At 39.3% G+C, this 25,202-nt stretch overlaps 4 protein-coding genes across 4 annotated transcripts in view; all 4 read right to left on the reverse strand.

Moving 5' to 3' along the window:
- Nucleotides 1-304, reverse strand: part of RRAGC (Ras-related GTP binding C) — a 15,845-nt gene extending 15,541 nt beyond the window's left edge. The window contains exon 1 of the mRNA XM_012722106.1: nucleotides 232-304. Within this exon, the coding sequence (XP_012577560.1) occupies nucleotides 232-304 (73 nt within the window). The remainder of the gene's footprint in view (nucleotides 1-231) is intronic.
- A 2,546-nt stretch (nucleotides 305-2,850) lies between these two features.
- Nucleotides 2,851-9,635, reverse strand: MYCBP (MYC binding protein). Its single transcript, XM_004678822.2, has 5 exons — nucleotides 9,489-9,635; nucleotides 9,223-9,295; nucleotides 5,581-5,629; nucleotides 5,227-5,356; nucleotides 2,851-4,062 (listed from the first exon to the last, which is right to left on the reverse strand). Exons 1-5 carry the CDS (start codon nucleotides 9,570-9,572, stop codon nucleotides 4,018-4,020), a joined length of 381 nt encoding a protein of 126 aa, XP_004678879.2. The 5' UTR covers nucleotides 9,573-9,635; the 3' UTR covers nucleotides 2,851-4,017.
- A 1,704-nt stretch (nucleotides 9,636-11,339) lies between these two features.
- GJA9 (gap junction protein, alpha 9, 59kDa) lies at nucleotides 11,340-12,152 on the reverse strand. The gene is given in 6 exon segments (XM_004695925.1): nucleotides 11,340-11,420; nucleotides 11,422-11,714; nucleotides 11,717-11,850; nucleotides 11,852-11,932; nucleotides 11,934-12,055; nucleotides 12,057-12,152. Coding segments are annotated over 6 exon segments (807 nt in total).
- A 5,589-nt stretch (nucleotides 12,153-17,741) lies between these two features.
- Nucleotides 17,742-25,202, reverse strand: part of RHBDL2 (rhomboid, veinlet-like 2 (Drosophila)) — a 17,361-nt gene continuing 9,900 nt past the window's right edge. The window contains exons 4-7 of the mRNA XM_004678824.2: nucleotides 24,935-25,035; nucleotides 22,641-22,701; nucleotides 18,747-18,808; nucleotides 17,742-17,977 (exon numbers count right to left, since the gene is read on the reverse strand). Of these exons, the coding sequence (XP_004678881.1) occupies nucleotides 17,798-17,977; nucleotides 18,747-18,808; nucleotides 22,641-22,701; nucleotides 24,935-25,035 (404 nt within the window). The 3' untranslated portion in view covers nucleotides 17,742-17,797. The remainder of the gene's footprint in view (nucleotides 17,978-18,746; nucleotides 18,809-22,640; nucleotides 22,702-24,934; nucleotides 25,036-25,202) is intronic.

The raw sequence follows: 25,202 nt of genomic DNA on the forward strand, positions 1-25,202 counted from the left end.
GCCGCCGCCGCCACCACCGTGCGGCCCGCCCCCGGAGCCCGATTCTCATTGGCTCTGCGCCGAGACCCAGCCTCTCATTGGACGTCCCAGCTGCCTCTCAGGCGCAGCGGTAGGTGGTGGCCGTCACGTGCCCGGAATCACCTGACTCGGAGCTGTGGAGGGGGGGAGGAGGAGTCACGAGGAGGGTGGCTCGGCCCCGCGGAGCCCTCTGCCCTCGCCCCAGCCACGCGCCGAGCTCCTCTCGGTTCTCATGATTTCTTCGAAGAGCCCGAGGCAATCGTAATGGGAGATGCTCTCTGGACATTTCGGGGAAGAACTGATTGTCCGCATACTACGCTTGTGCTCTGCCAGCCAAATTCAGATGCCCGCGATGTCCTGGGGCACAAAACTGAAACTGACTCGGATCCTCCCTGCCCTCGAGTTGGTTGAAGATAACTAGAGATCGGAGTTATGCGTAAGTACCCTCGGCACGAGCTATTAATAGTGGGATGGTCAAAGGCATAGATAAAATGCTCGGGAGTTGGGTGAGAAGTCTAAAATGAGCAGGCGTCTGAGCAGGTCTAGAAGATGGATATGGTTGGTGCATACAAAGATGTAGAGGAGCAACCAGTCAGAATGAAGGTACAACCTCAACCAAGGCAGGTAACTGGACCCTGATAGGGGAGCAAACAGAACCAAACTAGAACATCCACTCTTCTGCAAGTCACTGACAGTGGGTACTGCTGCCACCTCAAACTCGACAGCACTCAGTTTCCCCACTTTCAGTCAGTCCATTTCTCCAGTAATTCCATCCCCGGCCCCACTGAACACTGCATCTTCTGTATCTTCAAATATGAGACCAAAGGGATGAATAACGACACCAAAACTGTTTGTCATTGTTTGAAGAAAGGTAGAATTTTCACTCTCGACAGACCCTAGAATTGGAAATTTGACAAAAGAGGATCCTCCTCTTAAAAGTGGGAATGGGGGTGGCACTGGCTAATTTGAGAGGAAACTCACTTCTTGATTATGCAGAACTGGAATTTGGTTAGGTCAGGATCTAGGTAGGACACATTCTTAGACAGTCTTGTAGTCCAGCCTCACAGAGAATCCAACTACATCATATCTGACAGACATGACAGCATTACACTTAAATAGTTCAAAGGAAGACTGCTTACCATCTCAAAAATGACTCTCTCGAGCTAGTACTGGAACAAAATAGGAGCGGTCTTAATCTCTTCTACAACAGCCTCTTCAAATCTACATCAGTCTTCATCACCCACAAAGAACCTGCATTCCTTCAGCCATTCCTTCCATGGTGATTACCAGAATCTTCTGTCTTGAAATATGTTATATCTGTGCTATTTACTGTAGCAGCCAATGTGGATTGAACACCTGAAAGGTTGCTAGTATGACTGTCTGAGTTTCTCACTGAATTGCCATTCAAGACTAGTGGGTACCATATTGGACAGAGGCCTTGTATTTTCAAATGCCTCTTCACATTGGCCACACTCTTTTTTACATGCATTTGAGCCTATCAACATCCATTGGAGATCTGGCGCCTCCAATACAGCCTTCAGGATGCTGCACAGTATTTCAATAAATAAATGCCTTTCAGAATGGAATTCTTTAAATAGTCAGAGTTTAAGTGGCTCACACAGATATTCACAGGAACTAGTATTTTTGTCAATCACAGCACCTAAACTTGTATAACTGCATTTTGTAATCTAAATATATTGACATTTCAACCTGTTGGTTTAGGCCCAGATGTTTGGATACTCCCAAGTTGTTAATCCTTTTCAAGCTTATTTCAAACTAGACTACCTACCTGCCCTTTATGGCACTAACAGATTTTGCATTACAATCATGTGTAGTCCTGTACAATTTGCAAGGTACTCTTACATTATATTTATCAATATTTCAATCCTTACAACCACCTTGTGAGGTGGGCAAATTGTAAAATCTACATTTCACAAATAGGGAAGCATAGCAGTAACCGAATGTGTGGGATCTTTTTTCTCCTCCATTAAGCATCTTCTTGGCTTCATCCAAATTCTTGAAATAAGTGTTGAGGAGGACCTGTGTAAGCCAGGCCAGCCCTGAATTCCTAAATGGCACGGACTGATAGAGCAAGTCAGTTACACTGAAAAGTGTGATTATCCAACCTACATGTTGCAATTCTGTCCCAAAGGATGATACAAGAGACAGTCACCTGACTAGTGTAAATATTAATAGTTTCATGGGGAAATAGCAAATGAGGATTGGCTGCTCCCCAAAATTTCTACTTTCTGTGTACACAAATAGACTGTCACACTAACTGCTTAAAGAGGCTAATTCTTCCTTAAGCCCACAACCCCACAGAGCCATGTTTTATTTTTCAAATGGCTCTTAGCCCATCTATCCCACATTGTAATCGCTTATAACATGTTATTGCTTAATAGGTTGTATTTATTCATCTTCATAACATCCCACCCTTAGCCCACTGTTGCCCATGTAAAAGTCACTTAAATTGATGAAAGATAAACCAACTCAAGTGGATGTTCAGCCAACAGTACCTTCTACCCCACCCAAAAAAATTGTGACTAGAGAGGCACAGACCATTACTACATTCCCAGCAACATGACTGATTAAAATGCCTTTATAATTGGTTTCGTCACCCTTCCAACAGCTGTTGAGGCTTTTGCTAGTTAAATCGGCTTTCATTGGGTCTTTTTGTTTTCTGTGTATTTTGACCACAAAATAAAGACTGGTTCTCTGACAATAGAATGTAATACATGCAATGCATGACTACTTAATAATGTCAGTCAATCAATGAAGAAAATAAGTGACTAATCAAACATCTGACTGTAGATCTTCCAAGAAAAAAAGGACTAACAAACAAGAATATAGTGCTTTACCATTTACAGATCTTTCACATACATTCTCATTTGACCCTCACAACAACCCTGTGAGGTAGGCAGCACAGATATTATTCTCATTTAACAGATGAGGAAAGTGAATCTCAGAGCAGTGAACTATGTGCCCAAGGTTCTACAGTTAGTAAATAATTTGTATTAATATCAGTCTTTGGCCTAAGAAGTCAGCACCCAACCTCCCCTCATTCTTGCCCTACCTACTTCACAGGGATAATGAAGATAAAATGAATTCAAGGCTAGAAAAATACTTTGAGGGAGGGAAAAAAGCACTATATAATTATACCTGCAAGCTATGATTTTCCACAATATATGGCTCATTCCCCTTCTCATCTCAGCTTGTGCGTTGAATCCAGAATCTTATATTGCCTCTGTTCTGTGCTTAACTAAGGCAGGCAAGGGGAGCAGTGTGATCCTGTTTAAAACTATATAAATTACAATCAGAGTAACTGCAGTTATAGCAAATTGAAAAACAACACAGAAAGGCCAATGTGCAACTAAAGACACCGAAGCACACAGCAAAGCAAGGCAACATTATCAGATAGGGCGTGATTGCATAGAAGGAAAACGTGGTGTCAGAGTTCAAACTGGCACACACCGTTATCTAAGGCAAAGTGGTGGAAAAGAAGAGTTATTTGTTCCGCGTTACATAAACGAGCAGAATATTCGTGGGAACCCATGCAAAAGCATCTTCTGTCACACAGATCTCTCCAGCTGCCTACAGAGAATATAAACAGTGTCATCCTCATATTGGAGAATGACTATACCTGTGCTCATATCCTGAATTAAACCAAGGAACAGCTCCCTGCTAAATTTCCTTGGTTAAATACAACCTGCACCATCGTTCATAATCAGACTGATAAATGTCTTTTAAGGTAATGAATGGTTGTGTTTAGATTTTTTTCAGGATTCGCTTTGGATTCTCCTGTTTTTAAGACCCAAAGAGAGTTATATTGAGTTTTTATTGGTGATTCTAAGTATTTGTGTTTTATAACAATTAAAGTGTGATTGGTGAATTTAACATATTAAAAGAGTTCTATAGCATCTGTTTGAAAGATTATATACTATACAAACTATTCAAGTCATACAAAACCATTTTTCAGTGTCTTTTCAACTGAGAAGAATCTTATTCAGCACGCTTCTCCTCCTGAGGTGGTTCATACTGAGCAAGCTATAGGGCAAAGACAGAGGAGTTTAGGTGAATCTTATTCTAAATTGAAACAAAAGTTAGCTATTATATTCATTTTAATTACTGAATAAGTATTAATATTCTATCCTTTTTAAATCATTCCATAAGATATATACAATCAAATTTAATGAAAGCTTTTTTCATATAAACCTTTAAAATTACTGAGAAACTAAAATATGGTTCCAATTCACGACTTTTCAAGTATTTGACATGCAGTAATTTAGACTTTCCCAAAGATGTGGCTTGTAATAATAACCTCCTTTCTTCCTCTCAACCAAATTTACTGAACTTTCTCCTAAAAAGTCGAAAAAGAATTCTGTGATATATATTCATCTAGCCAGTCACTGAAAAGCAGCTAATGTCTTTGACTTTAAAGATGCCAGAGTTAGCCTCCACACTTGGTGGTATATTAGATAATTTAAGATACTGCATGTTCTTTTATGACAAGTTGTGGTTTCCTACAAATCACTAAATTAGTGATTTGAGTTTTCCTACAAATCACTAAGTTAGTGATTTGAGTTGTTCCAATCAACTATTGGTATTTGAGAAGCTAATAAGACTCCAATGTACTTTAATTTCTTCACCTATAAAATGATCTGTGTGTACCTGTCTCACTTGTCTTGAAAAATTGTTGAGAAGATAAAACACATTATGAGAAATGCCTATGGTAATGTAAAACGCATTGTGCAATTCAAAATGTGCTAAAACCTCAAAGGTAAGAGTTTATGAAAAATCTGACGGGAATCTGAACAAAGAAAAGGCTTGAGCATTAGATAAAATTAAGTGCAAATAAATTTACAAAGATATGTTAACAACTGTACAGAATGGGCACTGCATAACTGACAGGTGCCATTCAGTAAGGCAAAGGCCCTAAACTGACCTTAAATCAGAACTGCTTAAGACTCAGAAATCTCTATTATTATAAGCAGCATTAACCAATATGCTTATCTTTTTTCGTTGATGCAGGTTCCCAAGAACCTCTTCTTGACCACACTTTGCTTATCCTATTTATAATTCATCTGAGGTTTCCTAGACAGGTTATCAGTTTGGCCTTTAAGTTAACTTTACTGTCCATCTTAGTGAGGTTTTGATAATATAATCCATAAAGTTGAGATGACTTTTAACAAATTCTTTTAAAAACTTTACCTTTGCTTTCAGTTTTTTATTTTCTTCTATAATAGCTTCATATTTCTCTTTCATTTCTGCCAATTCTAGGCGAAGCAGCTCTATTTCTGGATTTTCTGGGGTAGCAGCTCCTAAGTGATGCTTTAAAAAACTAATATCGAAGTTAAGAATACACTTCTCAAACTGAATGAAATAGCCCAGTCACGTCAATATTTCTGATCAGTCACCCCACCCTACCACCAGTATTTATCTTGAGATCATTCAGAAACATAAAGTAACTTTTCAGTAAAAGTTTTAAAGGTTACTATCTATGTGAAAAAAAATAAGAATAAAAAAAAAAAGGTCTTTTTCTGATTTGAAAGATAAAAAGGATACTCCAAAGCACTATTAGGTTTTTCTGGTTCTTCATATAAGGCTACCAATACTGCAAATCAAAAGGCAGAAAAAGCAACAATCAGCGTCTTAAATTTGAATGGCTGAAATTATATTCCATAATGTTGTATTAAATGCCTATGATTTACCAAGTATATTGCTAGAACTATCCATACAATGCGCATGCTCTCAAGGAATTTACAGTTTACTGCAAAAGATATGCAATGAACTAGACAAAAATGTGTGTGTGTGTGTGTGTGTGTGTGTGTGTGTGTGTGTGTGTGTGTGTGTGTAAGAGGCAATACAGGATAATAGGTTAGGAACACAGTTGAAGAAAACCTAATACCTAAGACACTAGGAAAGGCTTCCAAAAGGAAGTGAAATAAGTCTGGGTCCTAGACAAAGAGTGTTTCAGATAAAATAGCAAGGGTGGGGAGGACAAAAGAAAAACATATTGAGGAACTGAAAAATTCAAGTATGGCTACATGGAGCTGTGAACAGTGATTATCAGCGAGTGGAAGATAGTCAAGTTCAGTTGGACTTTGATTCTAAAATCTTAACAATTTTAAGCTATACAGTAACAGGATCACTCTACTGCTGTGTGGAAGATCTGTTAAGTGGGACAGGTTAAAGGCAGGAAGAGTAGTAGAAAGCTAATGTGGTAATCTAGTTGATCTGCACTACAGTGATACAGGGGTAGAAAGAAGATGCATTTGAGAAACTTAGGAGAGAATCAAGGCTATGGAAATCACTGGAAAAGTTTTGAATTCAAAATGTTCTTCAAGATTGATGTTTCATACACAGCACATTAAATAACCACCAATCAAAAACTTTACCTGTAATTAGCATGTTCAAATCAACATTAAAATTTATGTTTTAGTGGTCTCATATCCAGTAGTTCATGTCAGCAATACCTTTCTCATCTTCTATTGAGTAATTCCTCTTAGAATTTACTACTCAGATAAAAATCTCTCTAAACCATTGATTAATAATTTTTGTGCATGCAACCCTTTGAACAAGGGTTAAAAAGCCAAAACATGTTAACTACACAAAAAAATGACCCCCAGAACTACTGCTATAAATCAATTTATATTCTTCCCTTTAGTTTAAATAGCTCATCAAAAGTATAAAGACAGTATGAACAACTCAAATGGGCAGCTACTTTTAGCACTGAGTTCTGATAGTCTTCATCTCTTTAAAATATATTTGCAGCACTGTTTTTTAAGAAATTGGCATATTTTCATCACCAATATTCTCTAACCTTTCCTTACCTGTTATAGTACTATTTAATTCCTCTATTTGTTACCTTTTTAAAAAGTTATATGCTCAAACTTATTTTTTCCTTCATTAACTTCCACTGCTTTCTACTGAATCCTAATTTTCTAAGACAAAAATACTAACCTATATTCCTGACTACTTTTCTTTCAGCTTCTAAACTTCTATCAGTGACACAAGGTTGATAATTACAGAACACTGTGTAAATGTTTCCTGTGCTTTTCTATAGATAAAATATACTTCCTTTTAATCAAACAGGAACGTTATACCCAATTCCTCTTTTTGCCTTAGCAGTCAAGATTTTTAGAGGTTAATGTAGTGCTCAAAATAACTAAAATTTCTCTTCCTCCAAATTACTTATCTTTAGCTGACTTGTCTTATGGTATTTTAATATTAGAAGCATATTCAAATATTGTTAGAAATAGCTGAATAAAATTATAAATTAAGTTTACATAAAGTACCTATGTTTGAATCTCAAATCAGATTTTAAATAGATCTTATCAGGAGATACTAGGTGAATTGTCTAATTATTTTTAGGAAATCGGAAATCTAGTGAGATTGAGGGGTTAGATACCTGTAGATGTAAGGGAAAAGAAATCTCCAGTGGGTTCCATATTCTTAAGAAAGCAAATCCAGGGCCTCTCTGGTGGTGTAGGCATTAAAGACAGCGCTATCAAGTTGTTGCCAGCCGGTGCAACATGAGGACATGAGTTCAATCCTCCGCCAGGGACGTGAACCACATGGCGCAGCAGACCTCTCCTGTCACCCCCACTGCTCAACACTGTATTTCAGTGAATCTGCCTTTTCTTCTCCCCATTCTGTCTTTGGTGAATCTTCTCACCCCCATACCTCTGGCCTACACACCCCAGTTCTTGCATGCATAAAGAAATCTTTAAAAAAAGAAAGAAAATCCATCCAAGTATGGCCACATGGCTTTACATCTTCGGTTACCTGAAACATTGGTCACTTCTCTGCCACTTTCTATTTCTTCACTCATTCCATCCAGCCACACTGGCGTCTTTAAACTTCTTGGAACTCATGACATGACAGTATTTTATTCAGGTCTCTGCTCAAATGTTACTTCTTCAGATATGCCCTTCACCCTGCCCCCCACCAGCCTATATAAAATGATATACCCAGTGCTCTTTATTCCCTTACTTTTCTATTTTATTCATCACATTTAACACTTACTAACACTATGTATTTATCATGTCTCCCCCAACTAGGATATGAGCTCATTCTTTCATCCTTCCCCTATCTTGCCTAGAACAGAAACCTGAATAAAGTGGTCAAATGAAAAGAAATGAACTTGTGGAGCTTTTTAAGGAGATATATAACTCCAAGTATCTGTGACACTACCAGAGACCATAGAGCAAGAGACCTTTTCATAGAGTAGTTTGCTGAAAATTTATTTGCAAAGTTATAGAAAAACTAGTGCCTGAACCCAAGGTAGGAGCAATTCAAAACCACCAGCCCATGCTTGGCCATCTGCTAAGGCCAGAGTTATTCTCCCAAAATTTTCTCCTAACCTTGTTCTTACCAAAGAGCAATCACCAAGTTATTTCCCAGGAATTTACTAATTCCATAAGAACCCAGGTCATTATCCCTGCCAGCTCTTCTTCTACAACCTTTAAAGTATCCAGTGAGCTGAGTGTGCTTGTTCAATGCTGAGCTCTTGAAATAAACAGTTATCTCTTGAAACCCTAGTTTCTAGCACCTTATCTCCTTAAATCTTGAGCCTCAGAGTAAGAGATATAGTGTAATAGAAACTTCCAGTTTTAAAAAGTGAAAACAATATAACATTTAGGCAGGCCCTCAAAGTCTTTAGCAGAAATTCTACTTCGAAATTCGCAAAAATTAGGACTGAAATAAGAACTATGAAAAGGGGGTTGAAAAGACACAGCCAAATTGACTATGAATCATCTACTTTGAGAATTAGGTCCAATCAGCTACTTCACAGTCCCTCTCAAATGTGGTCATTTTTCCAATTTGCCTTTTGTTCGAGGGACAACTGTTCATTAACAGCTCCATAAAAACTGAAGGCAAAAGGAATTGGGATCGCAAGGTCTTCAGCAAACATGCCCACTGCGGCTGCTCCAAGCAAACCAACGGAAGTTGAAGAGACTTTGCAACAGCTGCAAGAGTTTCCCTGCCGGCCAGGAGAGTGGTAGCGTGAGCCAGGTACCCCACTCGGGTGGCGTCCGGCTACCAGGCGTGCGCTGGTGACGCCCAGACCCCGAGGCCCACCTCGCGGGAGCCCCGGCGGGCCCCACCTGTTCCCCGTCCTTCCCCAAGCCACAGCCCGTCAGGGTGCAGCACCGAGGAGTATACGACGAGGGCACGAGAAACACTCTCCTAGCCCATGCTCACCCTTGGTCAGCGTGTCCAGCACCCCTGACTTCTCCAAGTACCTCCGGAACTGCTCGCGCTTCGAGTCTGCGGCCTGAGGAGACACGGCGGGTCAGTGGTCGAAGCTCGGGGGCCGGAGCGGTAAAAGGCGCTGGGAGTCCGGCAACCCTCCTTCGCCTCGCCACCTCAGACCCCCAAAACCTGCGCGCGCGCCCCCTCTCCCACCCAGAGCCGACCAGCGGCTGGCTACCGCCCACATGCTCCCAGCCACGCCGCGCCCCCCTCACTTTGTAATGGGCCATAGTGACAGCGGCAGCCGCGTAGCTGGCGCCCGAGACCGTGGCTGGCGGGCTCTGAACTGCACTGCCCATGCGCGGAAGGGCACGTGCGCCTGCGCACTTGCGAATCACGGGCCTGGATCGCCGGGGTGTGGCCTGTTTTCATGGCGACCGGGACGCTCTAAATGCCCCATAGTGGGCTGAGCGGAGCGAGGCTGCGTGTGCCCGCCCCTTGGCTCTCGGGACCGCACTTCTTCCTCTTCCGGTCCCCTCAGCGATTCGGTTGCTTGGAGAGGGGCGCGGTTTTGGTAACCCGTGACAAGAGTCCAGGTGGGGCCCGAAGTAGGCGTGGCGTCGGGGCGGGGGCGGGGCCTGTGGCGCTCCGGAACGCACAGACGCCCCCAGGAGGATTTCCGGGACGTTAGTAGCCGACAGGACCTCGGAAGCTGAGGTCACTTATCTATGCTGGCTTCTTGACACTCTTCCTAAAAAAGTGCGCACGACCGATTAAGGTCGACCCTTGTGATTTCTGTATCTTGAGAAGTGTGTTTAATATGTTTCTGCTCCAGCTTCTACTTTTGGAATCTGCTTTGAAGCCGACTTCACGAAGACCCGAAACGTGCTAATAATGGCATTTTTGAGCTCTTACTTTATGCAGAGCACTGTATTATACATATGTTTCATATTTTAGCCCTCACACCATCCCTCTAAGAGGTTAGTGACTGGTGAGTGGTACAGGCAAGACTCCAATCTGGGCATGGAATCAAGATACTGTAAATTGAGAGAACGCCACTGAACTTTTAAAGATTTTATCATATAGCCTACCAAACTATAGAAACATCAGGAAACTGAAGTCCCAAGGATAAACAATATTTAACCTTTCAGAAATGAAAGATTGGTAATTAAACTAAAGGAGGAATTCCATACCCCAAGAATAATTAAGACTGGTCCCTTCAAGGAAAAAACCCGGTTCCAAACCAATGAGCCTCAATTCTGAACATACAATTTTCCAAAAATTAACTTTCAGGAATTCTGAAGGGAATCCCAGAAAAGTATCCGTGTCTGGATTTAAAACAACCCCTTCACAGTTCAAGAATTAGGTATCTTAATGGCAGGCCTTTAGAACTGCCCTGACCTGTTATGTCTTTGTTCCACAAGGCTATCTCCATCATAATGTTCAGATTGTCTAAAAGATAGCAGCTGTTTAAACCTGAAGGACTGTGGAAGCCCACCTACCAGTGTCCTTGTCAACAACGCTAAATGATTTGGCAGATATTCAATACAGTTCTTGCAGTTTCTGACCAACTCAGATTCCAAGGACAACTCAAAACAACCAGGAGTGCCTGGAATGTCACATGGTTGCAAGTAAGCCTGTAAAGGAAGAAGTATTCTGACCTGAGGAGCCCTCTGAACTAGCTGTTGAGGTCACCTTTAGGAGATAATACCGTTTTCTTCTTCAGTAGAGGGACCTCTTGTAGCTCGAAGCCACCTGGGTTTCCAGGAGCAGTTAGGAGAGAAAGCTGTTTGGGATGCCTGCTCCAGGCATTTGTTCAGATGAATAGCAACTCCTTGAGAAGAATGATCTCTAGAGAGCAGGGGTTCCTTTTGCTCCCTTTGCCATCAATTTCTTCTTTTTCTCTAAACTAGTTACCATTAGCTTCCTTTCCAAATACTTTTTGAGTATCTTCCTTATTACTTGAGCCAGTGTGTTGATGACTACAGGTAGCACTAAGTGTTACATCTCACTGGAAAGTGCAGTTTCTTGTTTACCAATGATGCAAGTCTCATCATTTCCATTGTGATTTGTGGGATCTGTCTTAACTGCAGGCAAAGTTAAACTATTGTGTGTTTGCTTTTCTCCTAACAGATTACACAGGTACAGAAGAGACTCTCTTCTGAATTTGCAGATGTGCTCTGATATTGGGCAAGTTTCTCTTTTGACTAAATTGTTCACATGGAATAAATTATACTCATCTTTCAATTTATATTGTCCCCCAAGCCTTTTTTTTTTTTAACCTAAGTGGAAATTTTCTAGAAAACTTAAGGAAAGTGAAACACTAGTTATGACTTGCATAAATAACAGGGATATTGTTTTTTCTGTTGATCTTGAGTCAAAACAATCAATTACATTTGGACATGGGTGACTGTGACATTTAAATGCAGGCATTAAGTAAAATCTATATAAAAGAAAATGTCCAATCATGAGCACAACTTATACCAGACAGCAAGTGAAATGTGTATCACACAAGTACAAAGTAATGTTCCTCTGAGCAGAGCTTTATTTCATTTCCATCGCTCAAGCTGGCAAAGTTCTATCCAGGCATTTCACACTCTGTCTTCCTCAGTTCTTAGTTGAGCTTTCTGACCCAAACTCCAGAACTCTGACTTGGTATACAATGTGGCCCAGGTGAAACAGATGGTGAAGACACAACGCATACAAAACCCAGTTTCTAGGAGATAGGAAAGGCCTGGTTGTAGCCCACATTTCTGCAGCCAGGTTCTGTATTACAGATGAAGCCAAACTGCTCATAATTCCAGACATCTTCAGCTGTTATACTCAGAACAAGCATTTGAAAATATAAACAGGATTGCGAGCCAGATCTTTCCAGTTATGGTGGAGTGAATGTGAACTTCTTCCAGAATGCCTCCAAGTTTGAAATTCCAGCCCCCCATAATTTATTTAGTCTGCCATCTTTGCCCCTAAAATGGTAGGCAGGTAAATTCTTCCACTCACCTACTTCTCAAAACAAACCTATAAGTAAAATTTGAACAAAATGTTCTTTCAGTGTGCTGTTTGCTTTATTTTTTTCCCAAAGTTATGATAATGCATTACCAAGAATATATTTAAAATGTCAGGAATTTTTACTCACTTATGTTTAGACCTCATAATGCAGTGAAAAACAACAAAACATGATAGCTGGTATAAGGCTGAATATATTCTGTATTAAAAATAAAGCTGTAGTATTCCCCTAGGAAAGAAGTTTATTGTTTATTTTTTAATGAGAAATTTTAAATATTTATTTATGCATGTAAGAGCTGGGATGTAAGCCAGAGGTGTTGGGGGATGAGAGGATTCACCAGAGACAGAGTGGGGAATAGAACAGGTGGATTCACTGAAATACATTGCTGAGGGGAGCAGCAAGTGAGAAGAGGTCTGCTGTGCCATATGGGTTAGCTCCGATGCCAGGGATCGAACTCAGCTGAACTCATGCCACAGTGGCTGTGGATAGTTTGATAGTGCTGAAACTTAATTCTTTTCACCACCAGGAAGGTCCTTAATGAGAAATTTTAAAGAGGTTTCTAAAACTACTGACATCTTACACATCTACTTACTAAGATTATTTTTTTTGAAAGGTTATAACCAAAGTAAAACTCATTCAAAGGAAATTAATGTGTTTGATAATTCAGTAAGGTATAGCATTTGATGAAACCATAAAAAACAGATCAGATTTTTGTTACAGGAATTTAGATTACTCCACAATTTTCTTAGTGAATTTTTTCTTGAAGTGATTGATTGATTTATAACATTATATAGGCTTCAAGTATACAGCATTATGAATCATTATGTGTATATACTACAATATATTCACAGAAATCTAGTTTCCTAATTCACATGTAGATTTCTAAGTTCTGATTTCTTTCTAGAAATAACATTTTCAGAAATCCCTTTCAGTAATATTTATGAAATATCATAAGATCCTTACACTTTGCTAGTACCTTTCTAAATTTTTATATTAAATAAACTCAGAATTTTAACTATTTTGTATTACACAAATGTTATTAGATATTACTTGAATTAAGTGGCCATTAGGGTGATGGTAGTATTAGAGAATTTTCATTGTAAAAGTGTTTCATCTATTTAAGACGTAAAGCTTGCTTTTGTGGAAGGGATCAGTAAGAAAAATTATAGTTGAAATGTTTAGTAGATTACATATTAAAGTTGAGAATAAGGTGTCTAAAAGGAATATAACCCAAAGGAAAGATTTTTAAAGTGACTGTTTGGGGCCCTCCTGGTGGCGCAACAGGTTAAGGCATAGCACTATGAAGCTATCCGCAGCCACTGAGGCACAAGTTCGATCCCTGGCCAGGGAGGTGACCCACATGGCGTGCCAGACATCTCCTGACCCACCTGCTGCTCCTCTCAGCAGTGTATTTCAGTACATCTGCCTATTCTACTTCCCACTCTGTATCTAGTGAGTCTTCTCACCCCTGCACTTCTGGCCTGTACCCCAGTTCTTGTATGCATAAATAAATAAATCTTTTTTTAAAAAAAGTGACTTTCTATTCACATTCACATAAACTATAAATGTATGTTCTATGTCCCTCTTATATAAAGAGAAATGCTATACAATGAAATACCACAGTAAGATACCATAGCTATATGATATGTTTATCACAGAAATTCTTTGAGGTAGATATATTTTTTCCCTCATTTTACATATGAGGAAACTGAGGCAGACCATAAATCACCCAAGATCACATAGCTGAAACTTGCATTCACACCCAGTCAATAAATGTGGCTCAAAAGTCAACTCTTAACTGTTTTTATTAAAGTTATTTTTCCCTTCCAGCAAACCTGAAATTTGCATAAAAGCGGTATTAAGAAATTGTCTGTTTTCTCTTAAAGTTTTACTCATTTAATTGAGATAGTCAAGTAATGGTAATTCTGACTTTTTAAATACCTGGTTCTGTAGTTTTTAGTTCATTTTTTTTAAGTGTTATACAGTTCAGAAGAATTACAAAAGCATCAATTTCTGAGATTTACTTCTATTTCTAAGAGAAAAATTCTCTTTGACTTTATCATGTCAGTAATATATTCTTTGGCCCACCAACCCAAAGCACTTTGAATTGTAAACATATTATTATTCATGTTGATGTTTATAATAATCATAACTTAAAAACATCCAAAATAATAATCAATAAGCCTGTATTGTACATAATAAATAATACATCCACAGTATAGAACTTTGCAACCAGTAGAAACTATAAACATATACTAATATAAAAAGACATTTGATACACTGTTTCAGTAATATTCAGTTTATAAACTGAAGTCATATTACCTCCATTACTACCACTTTTTTTATAGAGAGACATACAAAAAAATCCTAGGATATTCACCAAATATTAGCTATGCTTATCCCTGAGCAGTATTATTACAACTGACTTAATTTTTTAAATTATATGTATTTTAATTTGTTTTTACACAAGTATCTTACTTTTATAATCAAAAGAAGAAATAAATGATTTTTTCTTAAAGGGCAATAATATATTTCCTGAATGGAGTAGTATTGTTTAGCTATCCATCTTAGGTTCTAAAACTTTTACAGCACTACAAAACTCAAAAGCAAAATACAAAAACTTTCAAATGACTTTAAGCTAAAACACAAACCTCTCTATAGGTAAGTGGGAAGCAAACCATGCTTAAAAGAAGTTATACCACCATCGTCTTCTGCTTGTTCTCTGAATTTGTGCCACTGTAGTTGTAGAGCAGATTCAGTTCAATGCGGTAATCAGCTAAAATCTACTTCACTTTTACTCATTCGTGCTTCTGAAGCAGCACTGCCCAATGGAACTTTTTGCAAGGATGTTGAAATAGACCCTGTCTGTGCTGTCCAGTAAGGTAGCCGCTGCTATTCACACAGATAGACTTTCAGCACTTACAACGTGGTTTGTGTAACAGAAGAACAGAGTTTCTAATCTTACTTCATTTTAATTAAAATTTAAGTAGCTACATGAACCTCGTAGCTATTTCATTGGACAGCACAGCAAAAGAATACCTATAATATTTCTAATATTACAACAGCTTAGAAAGGTTATTCAGTTAAACTGAATACATGGTTCCTCTATAGTTCAGAAGTATTGACTTTAAAACACCAGATATTTGTGTCTTTTTAATGGTTATTTTTCCCCCTGGGGAGTATGGAAAGATTACACTGTGCTTGGTAATGAAGATATGTTTTCTTGTACCAAAAAGACTTTCTAACTAAATAACTCCTTAACTTCAACCTTACTATCAATGAGCCATGTCTCATCTCATGATTCTCGTTCTCTGTCTAGTTTTCTGCTGTTAACAATTATATTGTACTATATAAGTCTTTAAAAGTGTAGGGGATAGTGATCTGGTAGGTTGTCCATGACAGATGAATATCTCTTCCTTGGACCATTTGCTAACTATTACCCTTTAGATTAAATGCAGGCATTTCGTCAGGGAAAAGATTATATATACACATATGTATATGTTCATATGTGTATGTTATTACGAATTACATATCATGTGTAATCTGTTAATAAATTTGAAAAACACTAATCTTCACTAGGAAGAGAGATATAAATTAAAATGAAACATTTTTTAACTATCAAAATGCAAAATTTTCAGATTTATAACACCTGTTTGCAAAAGTATGAGGCAACTTGGTCTCATATACTATTAATAACAATAAAAGTGAATACACCTACTTAAAAGGCAATTTATCAAAATTAACATAGTATTTCTGCTTCTGGTGTTTGGAATATTGTTCCCTCTGAACATACTAACAGCACACTGCTGTTTCCCTCTCATTGCTGCTATAGCAGTACTGAAATGTCCCAGGAGAGGACGTTTATCATTCAGCAATTCAGAGAATAAACACCTCTACAAATGAACAGATCTTTAAGTCATATTATAAAGCAATACATGTCACATCTCATTTATCTTATCAAAACCTGCAATTTCCATGCGTATTTAATCAATAAAACAGATTAAGTCAAACCTTTCTTAGGTAATGCTGAGAAGCAAATCATGCTTAAAAGTTATATCATAGCCAACTTCAAAACTCTTCAACTTATTCTCTGAATTTTCCCCTTGAGAATGCAGAGCAGATTCAGTGCAGTTCAATGCAGTGAGTGAATCAGCCATCAGCGAAATCTGTTCCCTTTTTTGCTCCTCTTGGGAAGAAAAATGTCTGCAAGAATACAGACCCAGTTGTTGACAGCTGTCACCACTGGGGAAAAGAAGCTTTTAACTAGGCAGGTAGAAAATACTTTTAAGTTCTTGTTCAACTCTTTGTTTAACTGAGAAGATACCCATATTCTTATACTCAAAAAATTTTTAACAAATCCCAGATCAATTTTTCCTAAGATACCTATCAATATTTTCTCACTGTATTGAGTGAAGCATGCTTTCCTTAAATGCTCCTCTCAGAATGACAGCAACATGTCTAGGTAGGTGTTTCCAAATAAAATACAGTGAGGATAAAAGAAAAAAAATGTATTTCCTGTGTTCAGATGATCTAAAACCCCAATTTTGGAAAAGAATGTCCAATAATCCGGGTTGTAAAAAGGCCAGGGGCTTTCAGTTTTCAAATATGACAACTTGGCTCTGTAAATAAACCCCACCTGCTCCGAGGAGAGTCACATGAAGAATAAGAATCATGGATAATAGAGTCCAGGTCCTTGGAGTCCTAGAACACACTCTTAAAACCTTTAACAATCCAGTCGTCTTCAAAGTAGTTCTACTCTTTCTTTAAAGCACACCCACAGAAATGTTTATTCCTATACAGCTGGTACTCCAATAACATCGTTTTGTTCAATGTTTTTTCACTATAATGTTATGAGAAAAAATTAAATTTACCAAGTTAATGTTATTCAAAGACCTGCTGTTTCTCTTAAAGTCCCAGCTTCTAAAAACCTAGTGATAATGTTAAGCAAGCCCTTTCTATGCTCCTGTGGTGCTCCTAACCTTCAATATTTGGGGAGCACAGCTCTGTGAGAACTATCAGGGAGGAAAGCGTGGACTTTCAAAGTACTGTAAATCCTGCCCTTTCTTAGACAAATTACTTGATTTGCTTAAAGAGTCTCCATGTCCGCTAAAATACAGAGTAATAACTACCTTTCTATGTTGTTAAAAAGATAAGCACTAATTTCTACAAAGCACCTCAAACAATGATCAATCTATTCAAACGGTGATCCAAAGTGATTATTAATAGTCTGATGTAGATATGAAAGGTGTTTATTGTCAGCATAGTACAAAATTCATGAATTCTAGTAAGCAATCTGCAGAATATATCATCCCTTTTAGAGGCTACATACATGTACACCAAATGCCTGAAAAAGACCTGATCTCTGCTTTTCATTTCCCTTTTCTCTCTTCCTCTTCACTCCCATCCTTGGTATTCAGAAGCCCCTTTCTGAAACCGTAAGTCCTTTTATAAACAGTCTTTGAAAGTGAAGACGTGAGTGGGGCTTTGCCCTGCACTTGCTGGGACTTCTCTGTTTCTTCATAGATTCTCCAGCTTTTTTCCCAGATGGCTCTCTTTATTGTTTTATAACAGAGCAGGTCAGTTTGCTGGAGACAGGAAAATGTTGAACAGCACAGCAAATAAAACACAAGCAAAATAAGCTGCAATCGCCACCCAAAACCTTGGATCTTTCAGCAGGGCCTTGTCAAAGCAGCTAAACACAGTGTAACCTATGGACATTCCAGCAAATCCACCTGCAATGTGAGCTGCAAAAGACACCTTGGGGTGGAAGGAGGGAGGAATAGAAATAAGTGATGAAAAGGTTAATTGCATGTTTCAGTTGCATCTCTTTAACTCAAAAACAAATACCATCACAGTCAGACAAGTCTTGAAAGTCTGAACAACTAGGAAGTAAATAAGGCAAACAGCAACAAAGCCTCATGTTCACAGAAAGAAGGAAATCTTCTAAAACTTGAAAAACTAAAAAATGTCATTTCACTCATGTTCCAACTACCCAGAAAGAGTCCTTGTTCCTTACTTCCCCTGCATGACATCACATTGATGATGGTTCTGCATAGTGCCAGCCAAGAGAGTAAGAGTTGAGTTGCTGTGATGGATCTCAATAGGGGTGTGATCTCCCCACACAAATAGAATGTCAGAATTAAAGCGCAGGTGAAAAACAGACTCAAAACTACCAAATTCAGGCTGGTTCCAACAAAACTGGCAATCTTTTATATTTAAAGCCACCTAGATCCAAGTTTTTATTGCTACTTTTCAATTTGCTTTTTACTGTCTGTGAGCAATGCAAGACCCTCTTCCTCCTGCTCTGTAACAGCCACCATACAGTGTGGCAGCTGCAGACAAGTTGAGCCGGTTGGTCAGGGCTATGAGAATTAAGTAAATATCTGCTTTCCTTCAGAATTTTCTTAATTCCCAAAATGCAATCTGAGTAACATACATCTCAGAATTGTCCCACTTGATGATACCTCTCAGCTCTTGATATGAGAGGTAAACAATTTTTCATTAGAAAATAATAAATTGAACTCACCGGTGACCCATTTGCAGGGACAAAGAATCTTCTGTACAGAGCAAATCCCATGTCTGACCCAACTGGAAGGAAAAAACAACCTGATAAAGCCCCAGTACTGTATGTTTCTGCTCCCTCTCCAGAGCAGCAGCAGCTAACATATCCCGATGCTACTTCTGTGCCAGGTGCTGTTCTGACAGGTGTTAACAGGTTTAACTTCTCTCATTCATAAACAACCCTGTGAACTAGACAATACCACTTCCCCATTTTGCAGATTTATCCATCCAGTATTTCTTGACTGTCTTCTCAGTCAGGCACTATTCTAGGTGGTGGAGACACAACAGTGAACACATGAGACAGCCCTATCCCATAGAGCCAAAGGTCTGGTGGGAGAAGGCAAATAAAACATTCAGTGGCAAATGGTGCTAAGGAGAATAGGGAACGCTGGGAGTAGGATGCACACTTTAGAAGTCAGGGAGAACCGCACTGAGAACATGACGTTTGATGGAGGTAAATGGGCAAGAAGTTCTGACACGTGAAGGAAGTCTTCCAGGCTGAAGGCAACAAGTGCAAACTCCCTAAGGTACGAATGTGCTTAGTGTTTTAGAAATATGAAAGCAGTTGATCTGCCCAGCTCAAAGGTTTTTAGAGTATCCCAGCAGCAGCAGCCAAGAGAAGCCAAAGCAGCAGCACCACCACCTGGGAACTCAATAGAAATTAAAACTCTCAAGCACACCCGGATGTAGTGAACCAGAAACTACAAAGGGAGGGATCAGTGTTTTAGTAAGAACTCCAGGTGACTCTGGACTAAAGTTAGGAATCAAGGGATAGGTGATGAGATCAAACAGGGAGCAAGGTGATGAGATCAAACAGGGAGCAAGGGACAGATCGTATAAGGGTTTCACAGGCCACAGGAAAGGTTTGGACCTATTCTGAGTGGTAGGAAGTTTGGAAAGTATCTGACACAATGTATTTTTAAAGGACCATTCTGGCTGCTTTAAACAGACTACCAGGGAGTAAGCACAGGAGCAGGAAGACCAGCTAGATCACACTAGTGCAGCAATCCAAATGAGATATATATAAAGAAATCAAGAAACAGAGCTTAAGTACTTGTCCCAGGCCACAGAACAGCTCAGGGGCAGGGCAGGACTTGAACCTTCTGGGAAACTCCACTTTCCCCCATCACACTAATTCCCTCTAATGATTAGAAGTTTTGGAGGTGGACCAAGAAAGGAAATGAGCCCACATTTCCCCAGTGGACAGGAAGTGCCAGAACTGAGACATTTTGCAAATCAGTGAGCTCTGTGCTGCAAAGGACCTTTCAGGGCTTCTTGGCCTACAACTCCGCCAGACGTGTGCCAGTACTTGCAAACATCTCATACAGCTGCCGGAAACATCTCATACAGCTGCCGCATTCCACTCCTGTTCCTGTGCTCTTATTTCATGGGCCACCATGTCCTAGATGGAAAGACCTGGCGCTTGCCTTTAGGAAAACAGCATCGGGATCATGTGTTCTGGCTAGTTTCCCGTTCAGTACTGTATTGACACTGAAGTCACTGGACAGGAACTAACTGAAGTCGAGTCAAGTACGCAATTTAATTGTACATGACTCTTACACAAAATGCTAGATAAATGCAACTGCATGGTATTTGAATCATGGTTTGCACTTCCTGATCCAGTGTAAATAGCAGAGAGAGGGCCAGGAAACTATAACCACGCCCATGCCAGAGCTAGCAAAGCTGACTTATTGGTAACAGTTACTCTGGTTTAGTCTCCTAGGACAGAAGCTTTCTCTAGAGAAGTCTTTATAATCGTAGCATGGCCGGTTCTCCTTCCTTTTCTCTCTTGTCTTACATACCTCTGCCTGGCTCTTTCTGCTTCCTAGGGAAATTTGCTTCTAAATTGTGGCAGTCTCTAAGTAGAGACACATCTTCCCTCCTAAAAAAGAAGCCCTTATTCTAATAAAATAAATCAGTGTCCCTACTAAAAAACTGATACTCATTTTAAAAGATTTGTCTTTATACAGACTGCTTTTGTGGATGAAAATGGGATTCCTTTAACTTTTCCAAAGAGAAGCTCAGTTGCATTGCTAGAATACACAGTCAACAAACAAAAGCTTGGTAAGGTCAACTGCCTTTCACAATTAAGAATATTTAGCATTTAAAAAAAACACTGAACACATTTTTCCCAAAGAAAAATAAAAATGTACTTGTATTTTATTAATCTGGTATGTGTTTTTCTTTTTTTATAGACTTATTTATTTGTGCATACAGAACTGGGGTACAGGCCAGAAGCTCAGGGGCGGCGAGAGGCTTCACCAGAGACAGAGTGGGGAGCAGAACAGGCAAATCAACGAAGTACACTGCTGAGGGGAGCAGTGGGCAGGTCAGGAGAGGTCTGCTGCACCATGTGGTCACCTCCGGGGCAGGCGGGGATCGAACTCATGCGGAAGTGGCTTTAGCTTCTTTGTGCTGTGCTTTAACCCGCTGCACCACCAGGGAGGGCCAAATCTGGTACGTGTTTTAACTTGTCTTATTTTCAGTAGTGGGCAAACTAGAGCAAAGAACTTTTAGAAGAGATGTTTAGCAGGAAGTGAGAAAGGTCAGCATCAGCTAGTGGGCCCTGTGCATTCTGTCAAATGACTGAATTTAATCACTCAGTGACATTGCACTTACCTCAAGGCTGATGTAATGCTACATAAGCTGTCTCTGAAGATTCCCTGTGCATGAGGGAGGGGTTTTTATTCCAGCATTGAGGAGTAGTAAGAGTATGAAGCAGGCCCTCCCTGGTGGCACAACAGGTTAGAGTACAGCAGTATGAAGCTATTGCAGCCACTACAGCACAAGTTTGATTCCCAGCCAGGGAAGTGACCCACATGGTGCAGCAGATCTCTCCTGACCTGCCTGATGCTCCCCTCAGCAGTGTACTTCATTGCTCTGCCTGTTCTGCTCCCCCCTCTGTCTGGTGAATCCTCTCATTGCCCCTGCACCTCTGGCCTGTACCCCAGTTTTGTATGTATAAAAAAACAAATCTTTTTTAAAAAAAAAGAGTATTAAGGTCATTCTCCATCATTTTACAAAAGCCATCCATCAGTACAGAAAAGAAGCAGACTGACTGGAGACCCAGGTGACTTGCGAAAACATTTTCATCCAAGGACTTTCTCTGCTCTGGTTGGCAACTGAAGCAGCAGCTCTGCGCCTCAGCATGGGCCTGTTCTCCTCTCCACACGCCTAGTACCCACTCATGCTTTGAATTTCTTATAGGGAAAGAAGTTGTTTACAGAATGGTATAAACTAAACAAGTGAGCTCCTTTCTCTCAGGGTGAGTTACTGTTTTAACCACTAGGTTGTTCACAAACTCAATTGAGTCTCTTTTCTCAGACAGTGATCCCTCTGCCCACAATAGAAATAATTAACTCCTGATACCAATTAGCAAAATTTTCTTTACTATATGTCAGTCAAAACACTGAATTCTATCAAATGCCACCTCTGTCTTGGCCCTCAAATCTGACCCCAAGATGTGACCCTGGGGTCAGCCCTTTCCTTTTCCCCAAAACCTCCATTCTCCCCCCACCAACACACACCCCACCCCAATCCCAGCCCTCACCCCCTTCACACACACACCCCTCCATCCTTGTGTAGATATAGCTTAGCTGGAGCAGTTCTGGAAACAAATTACTGGCCCTGACTTTGCTATTATCTTCTTCTGCCCTATATGGTCTGTCACAGGCAGAAAGCTGTCATGGCTTTAGATGCAGCTAAAACGCCATCTTTCTGCTTGCAGTCATGAAGGCAGCATTCTTTCTGATTCTAGGCTAGCCATCATTCTACATTATAGTGCTTAGGAAATATGATAAAAATTTCTGAAGATCCACCCATAAAACTAAAGTGTCAAATGTCCCCAGAACAAACTTACCTATAAGGATGATGGCCAGTAGTCTGACAATTCCAAAGGCAGGAATCATTTCTCGAAAATTCTTGAAAAGAAATAAATAACACTAATATAAGCTCTTTATTGGCAAATGAAAACTCAACCTTCCTCCCTCTTCATCTACTTCTTCACTTAAACTCAACTTTGAGTGCCAAATAATTTACAAACCAAAGCACTGGTGTAAAAGCTCAGTTTTCAAATGCTTTTAGGAAGTACAATGCTGGTGCACTTTGGAGAACAAAAGGCAACATGACATGCATCCCAAGAGAGAACTAGACACAATTGTATTAGCAGTACATAACCAAAATACAAGTAATTTAAGATCGACACTTCATACATCAATAGATAGAAAAAAGCTGTCAAAATTAAGTCTGATGAAATATTCCCCAAGTTAGTTTTGTTTAGTTTTGGTTAATATTCATTTGACTTTTCTCTATCTTCTTTCTGAGTTAGCAAAGACTTAATAAAAAAACTTCAGTTTTTTGAGGTAATTTTAAAAAAATTGAAAATGTTAGATAAAAGACATTGATTTAAAACTTCAGAAAATCTCCAGCTAGCTCACAGTAACCTGGTGTGTAACTAAAGAACTGAGTCAGAAAGATAATTCTACTTTAATATATTACTTTTCCTATCGAGTTTCCTGTCAGTTTCAGTCACTAAATCTTCCCAAGGAGTAAAGATGCTGAAATGACTACATTCGTTATTAATTAACTGTTTTCAAACTCTTTTGACTGTGACTTAGAGTAAGAAATAATCCAATGTATAATAATCCTATAATAGACAATACAAACATGAATAAAACCATATGTACACTTACTACCCTGATACAGACTGGATTTTCTTCTTTTTCTTTCTTTTTAGAGTTTAATTTTTGGGCCCAATCCTTAAAAATGAGTACACAGATGCTAATGGGTTATAATCCAAAGTTTGAAAATCATTTTCCTAAATGACAAGTTAGGATTTTTGCCTGTTTTAAAAAGTAGCTCCATTCTCACATACTATCCCATGAGGGCTATTGGACAAAGCTCTATGAAAATTTAAATAATTCATCTATTTTAGGGATTTATCCTACAAAAAAAACAAAATCACACAGGGCCTCCCTGGTGGCTCAAGGGGTTACGCACAGCACTATGAAGCTCTCTGCAGCCACTGAAGCACGAGTTTAAACCTCAGCCAGGGAGGTGACCCTCATGACACAGAAGATTTCTACTGTCTCAGTCGCTGCTCCCCTCTGCAGTGTATTTCAGTACATCTGTCTCTTCTGCTCCCCATTCTATCTTTGGTGAATCTTCTCACCCTCCTGCACCTCTGGCCTGTAATTCAGGTCTTGTATGAATAAATAATTTTTTTTTTTTAATCACACAAATGGGAGGCCCTCCCTGGTAGCGCAATGGGTTAAAGCACAGCACTAAGAAACTAAAGCCACTCCAGCATGAGTTCGATCCCCACCTGCCCCGGAGGTGACCACATGGCACAGCAGACCTCTCCTGACCTACCCGCTGCTCCCCTCAGCAGTGTACTTCATCAATCTGCCTGTTCTGCTCCCCACTCTGTCTCTGGTGAATCCTCTCACTGCCCCTGCACCTCTGGCCTGTACCCCAGTTCTGTATGAATAAATAAATAAATCTTTTTTAAAAAAATCACACAAATGGGAAAAGACAAATGTCAAAGGACATTCCTAATAGCATTATTTGCAAATCTGCACAACTGGGGTCAACCCAAATGTTTTACAGTGTCAAAACTTTATGATCCTCCTAGCCAGCAGGTGCTGCAGAGCACATGGAAAGACTGAGGTGGGTTTCTGTGTACAGACACCGGCCTGGGTCACGATGCTCAGTGTTCAGATGCAAAACAACATCTGTGAAGCCGATTCCATTTGTAGCACTAATATGGATAGAGCTGGACTACAAAGAGAAAAAAGGCTGAAAAAATATATACAGCAAACTGCTAACTGATACTATCATGAAAAATTTGACTTTCTATTTTTCAATGGGAAATTTTATTCAGAATGCATATACAAATGTAGAACTTATGCCTGAATTCTATATGTTTTAAACTAATATTCAATAAAAATCAAGTAAGATTTTATTTAGTAACCATAACTTTTAAGATGAGGAGGGGGAATAAAGATAATATATGAAAGGAAACATCTGTGTCTCTAAAATTCTCTAAAAGAAAACAAGTGCTCAGTAAATATTGAGAAGCGAAGATTTCCTGGACCAAATATCAAGTATTGTTTTTTGAAAGGGGCCCGTAGATTTTATTCCCAAAGCTCTTACCACTAGAACATTCATAAAGTAGCCTCCCATGAGAGCATAGACTCCTCCTGAAGCACCCACAAGAAATTTCAGTGGGTCAAAGATGGAGCTGGCAAGGGATCCTAAAGAAATAAAACCAATAAAGAAATAAAACATCAGACATGGCTAGAAATCATAAAAGGTAAATTGATAACCAACAAATTAGCTTTATCCATGTATGGAATTATTCATACAAATTTGTCAATGATTATGTCAATTAATTATACCTTTAAAAAGTGATTATAGGTGG

This window comes from Condylura cristata, unplaced genomic scaffold (assembly GCF_000260355.1).
Source record: "Condylura cristata isolate star-nosed mole 26May11 unplaced genomic scaffold, ConCri1.0 scaffold00008, whole genome shotgun sequence".
NCBI lineage: Eukaryota > Metazoa > Chordata > Mammalia > Eulipotyphla > Talpidae > Condylura > Condylura cristata.

What these genes read in the sequence shown, in the direction of transcription:
- MYCBP (XM_004678822.2), bottom strand. Translation starts at nt 9,572, where the DNA reads ATGGGCAGTGCAGTTCAGAGCCCGCCAGCCACGGTCTCGGGCGCCAGC. An exon ending in TCACTATGGCCCATTACAAA is followed by an intron (nt 9,296 to 9,488) that starts GTGAGGGGGGCG and finishes GTGTCTCCTCAG; the next exon opens with GCCGCAGACTCGAAGCGCGA. An exon ending in ATAAAAAACTGAAAGCAAAG is followed by an intron (nt 4,063 to 5,226) that starts GTAAAGTTTTTA and finishes TTTGCCCTATAG; the next exon opens with CTTGCTCAGTATGAACCACC.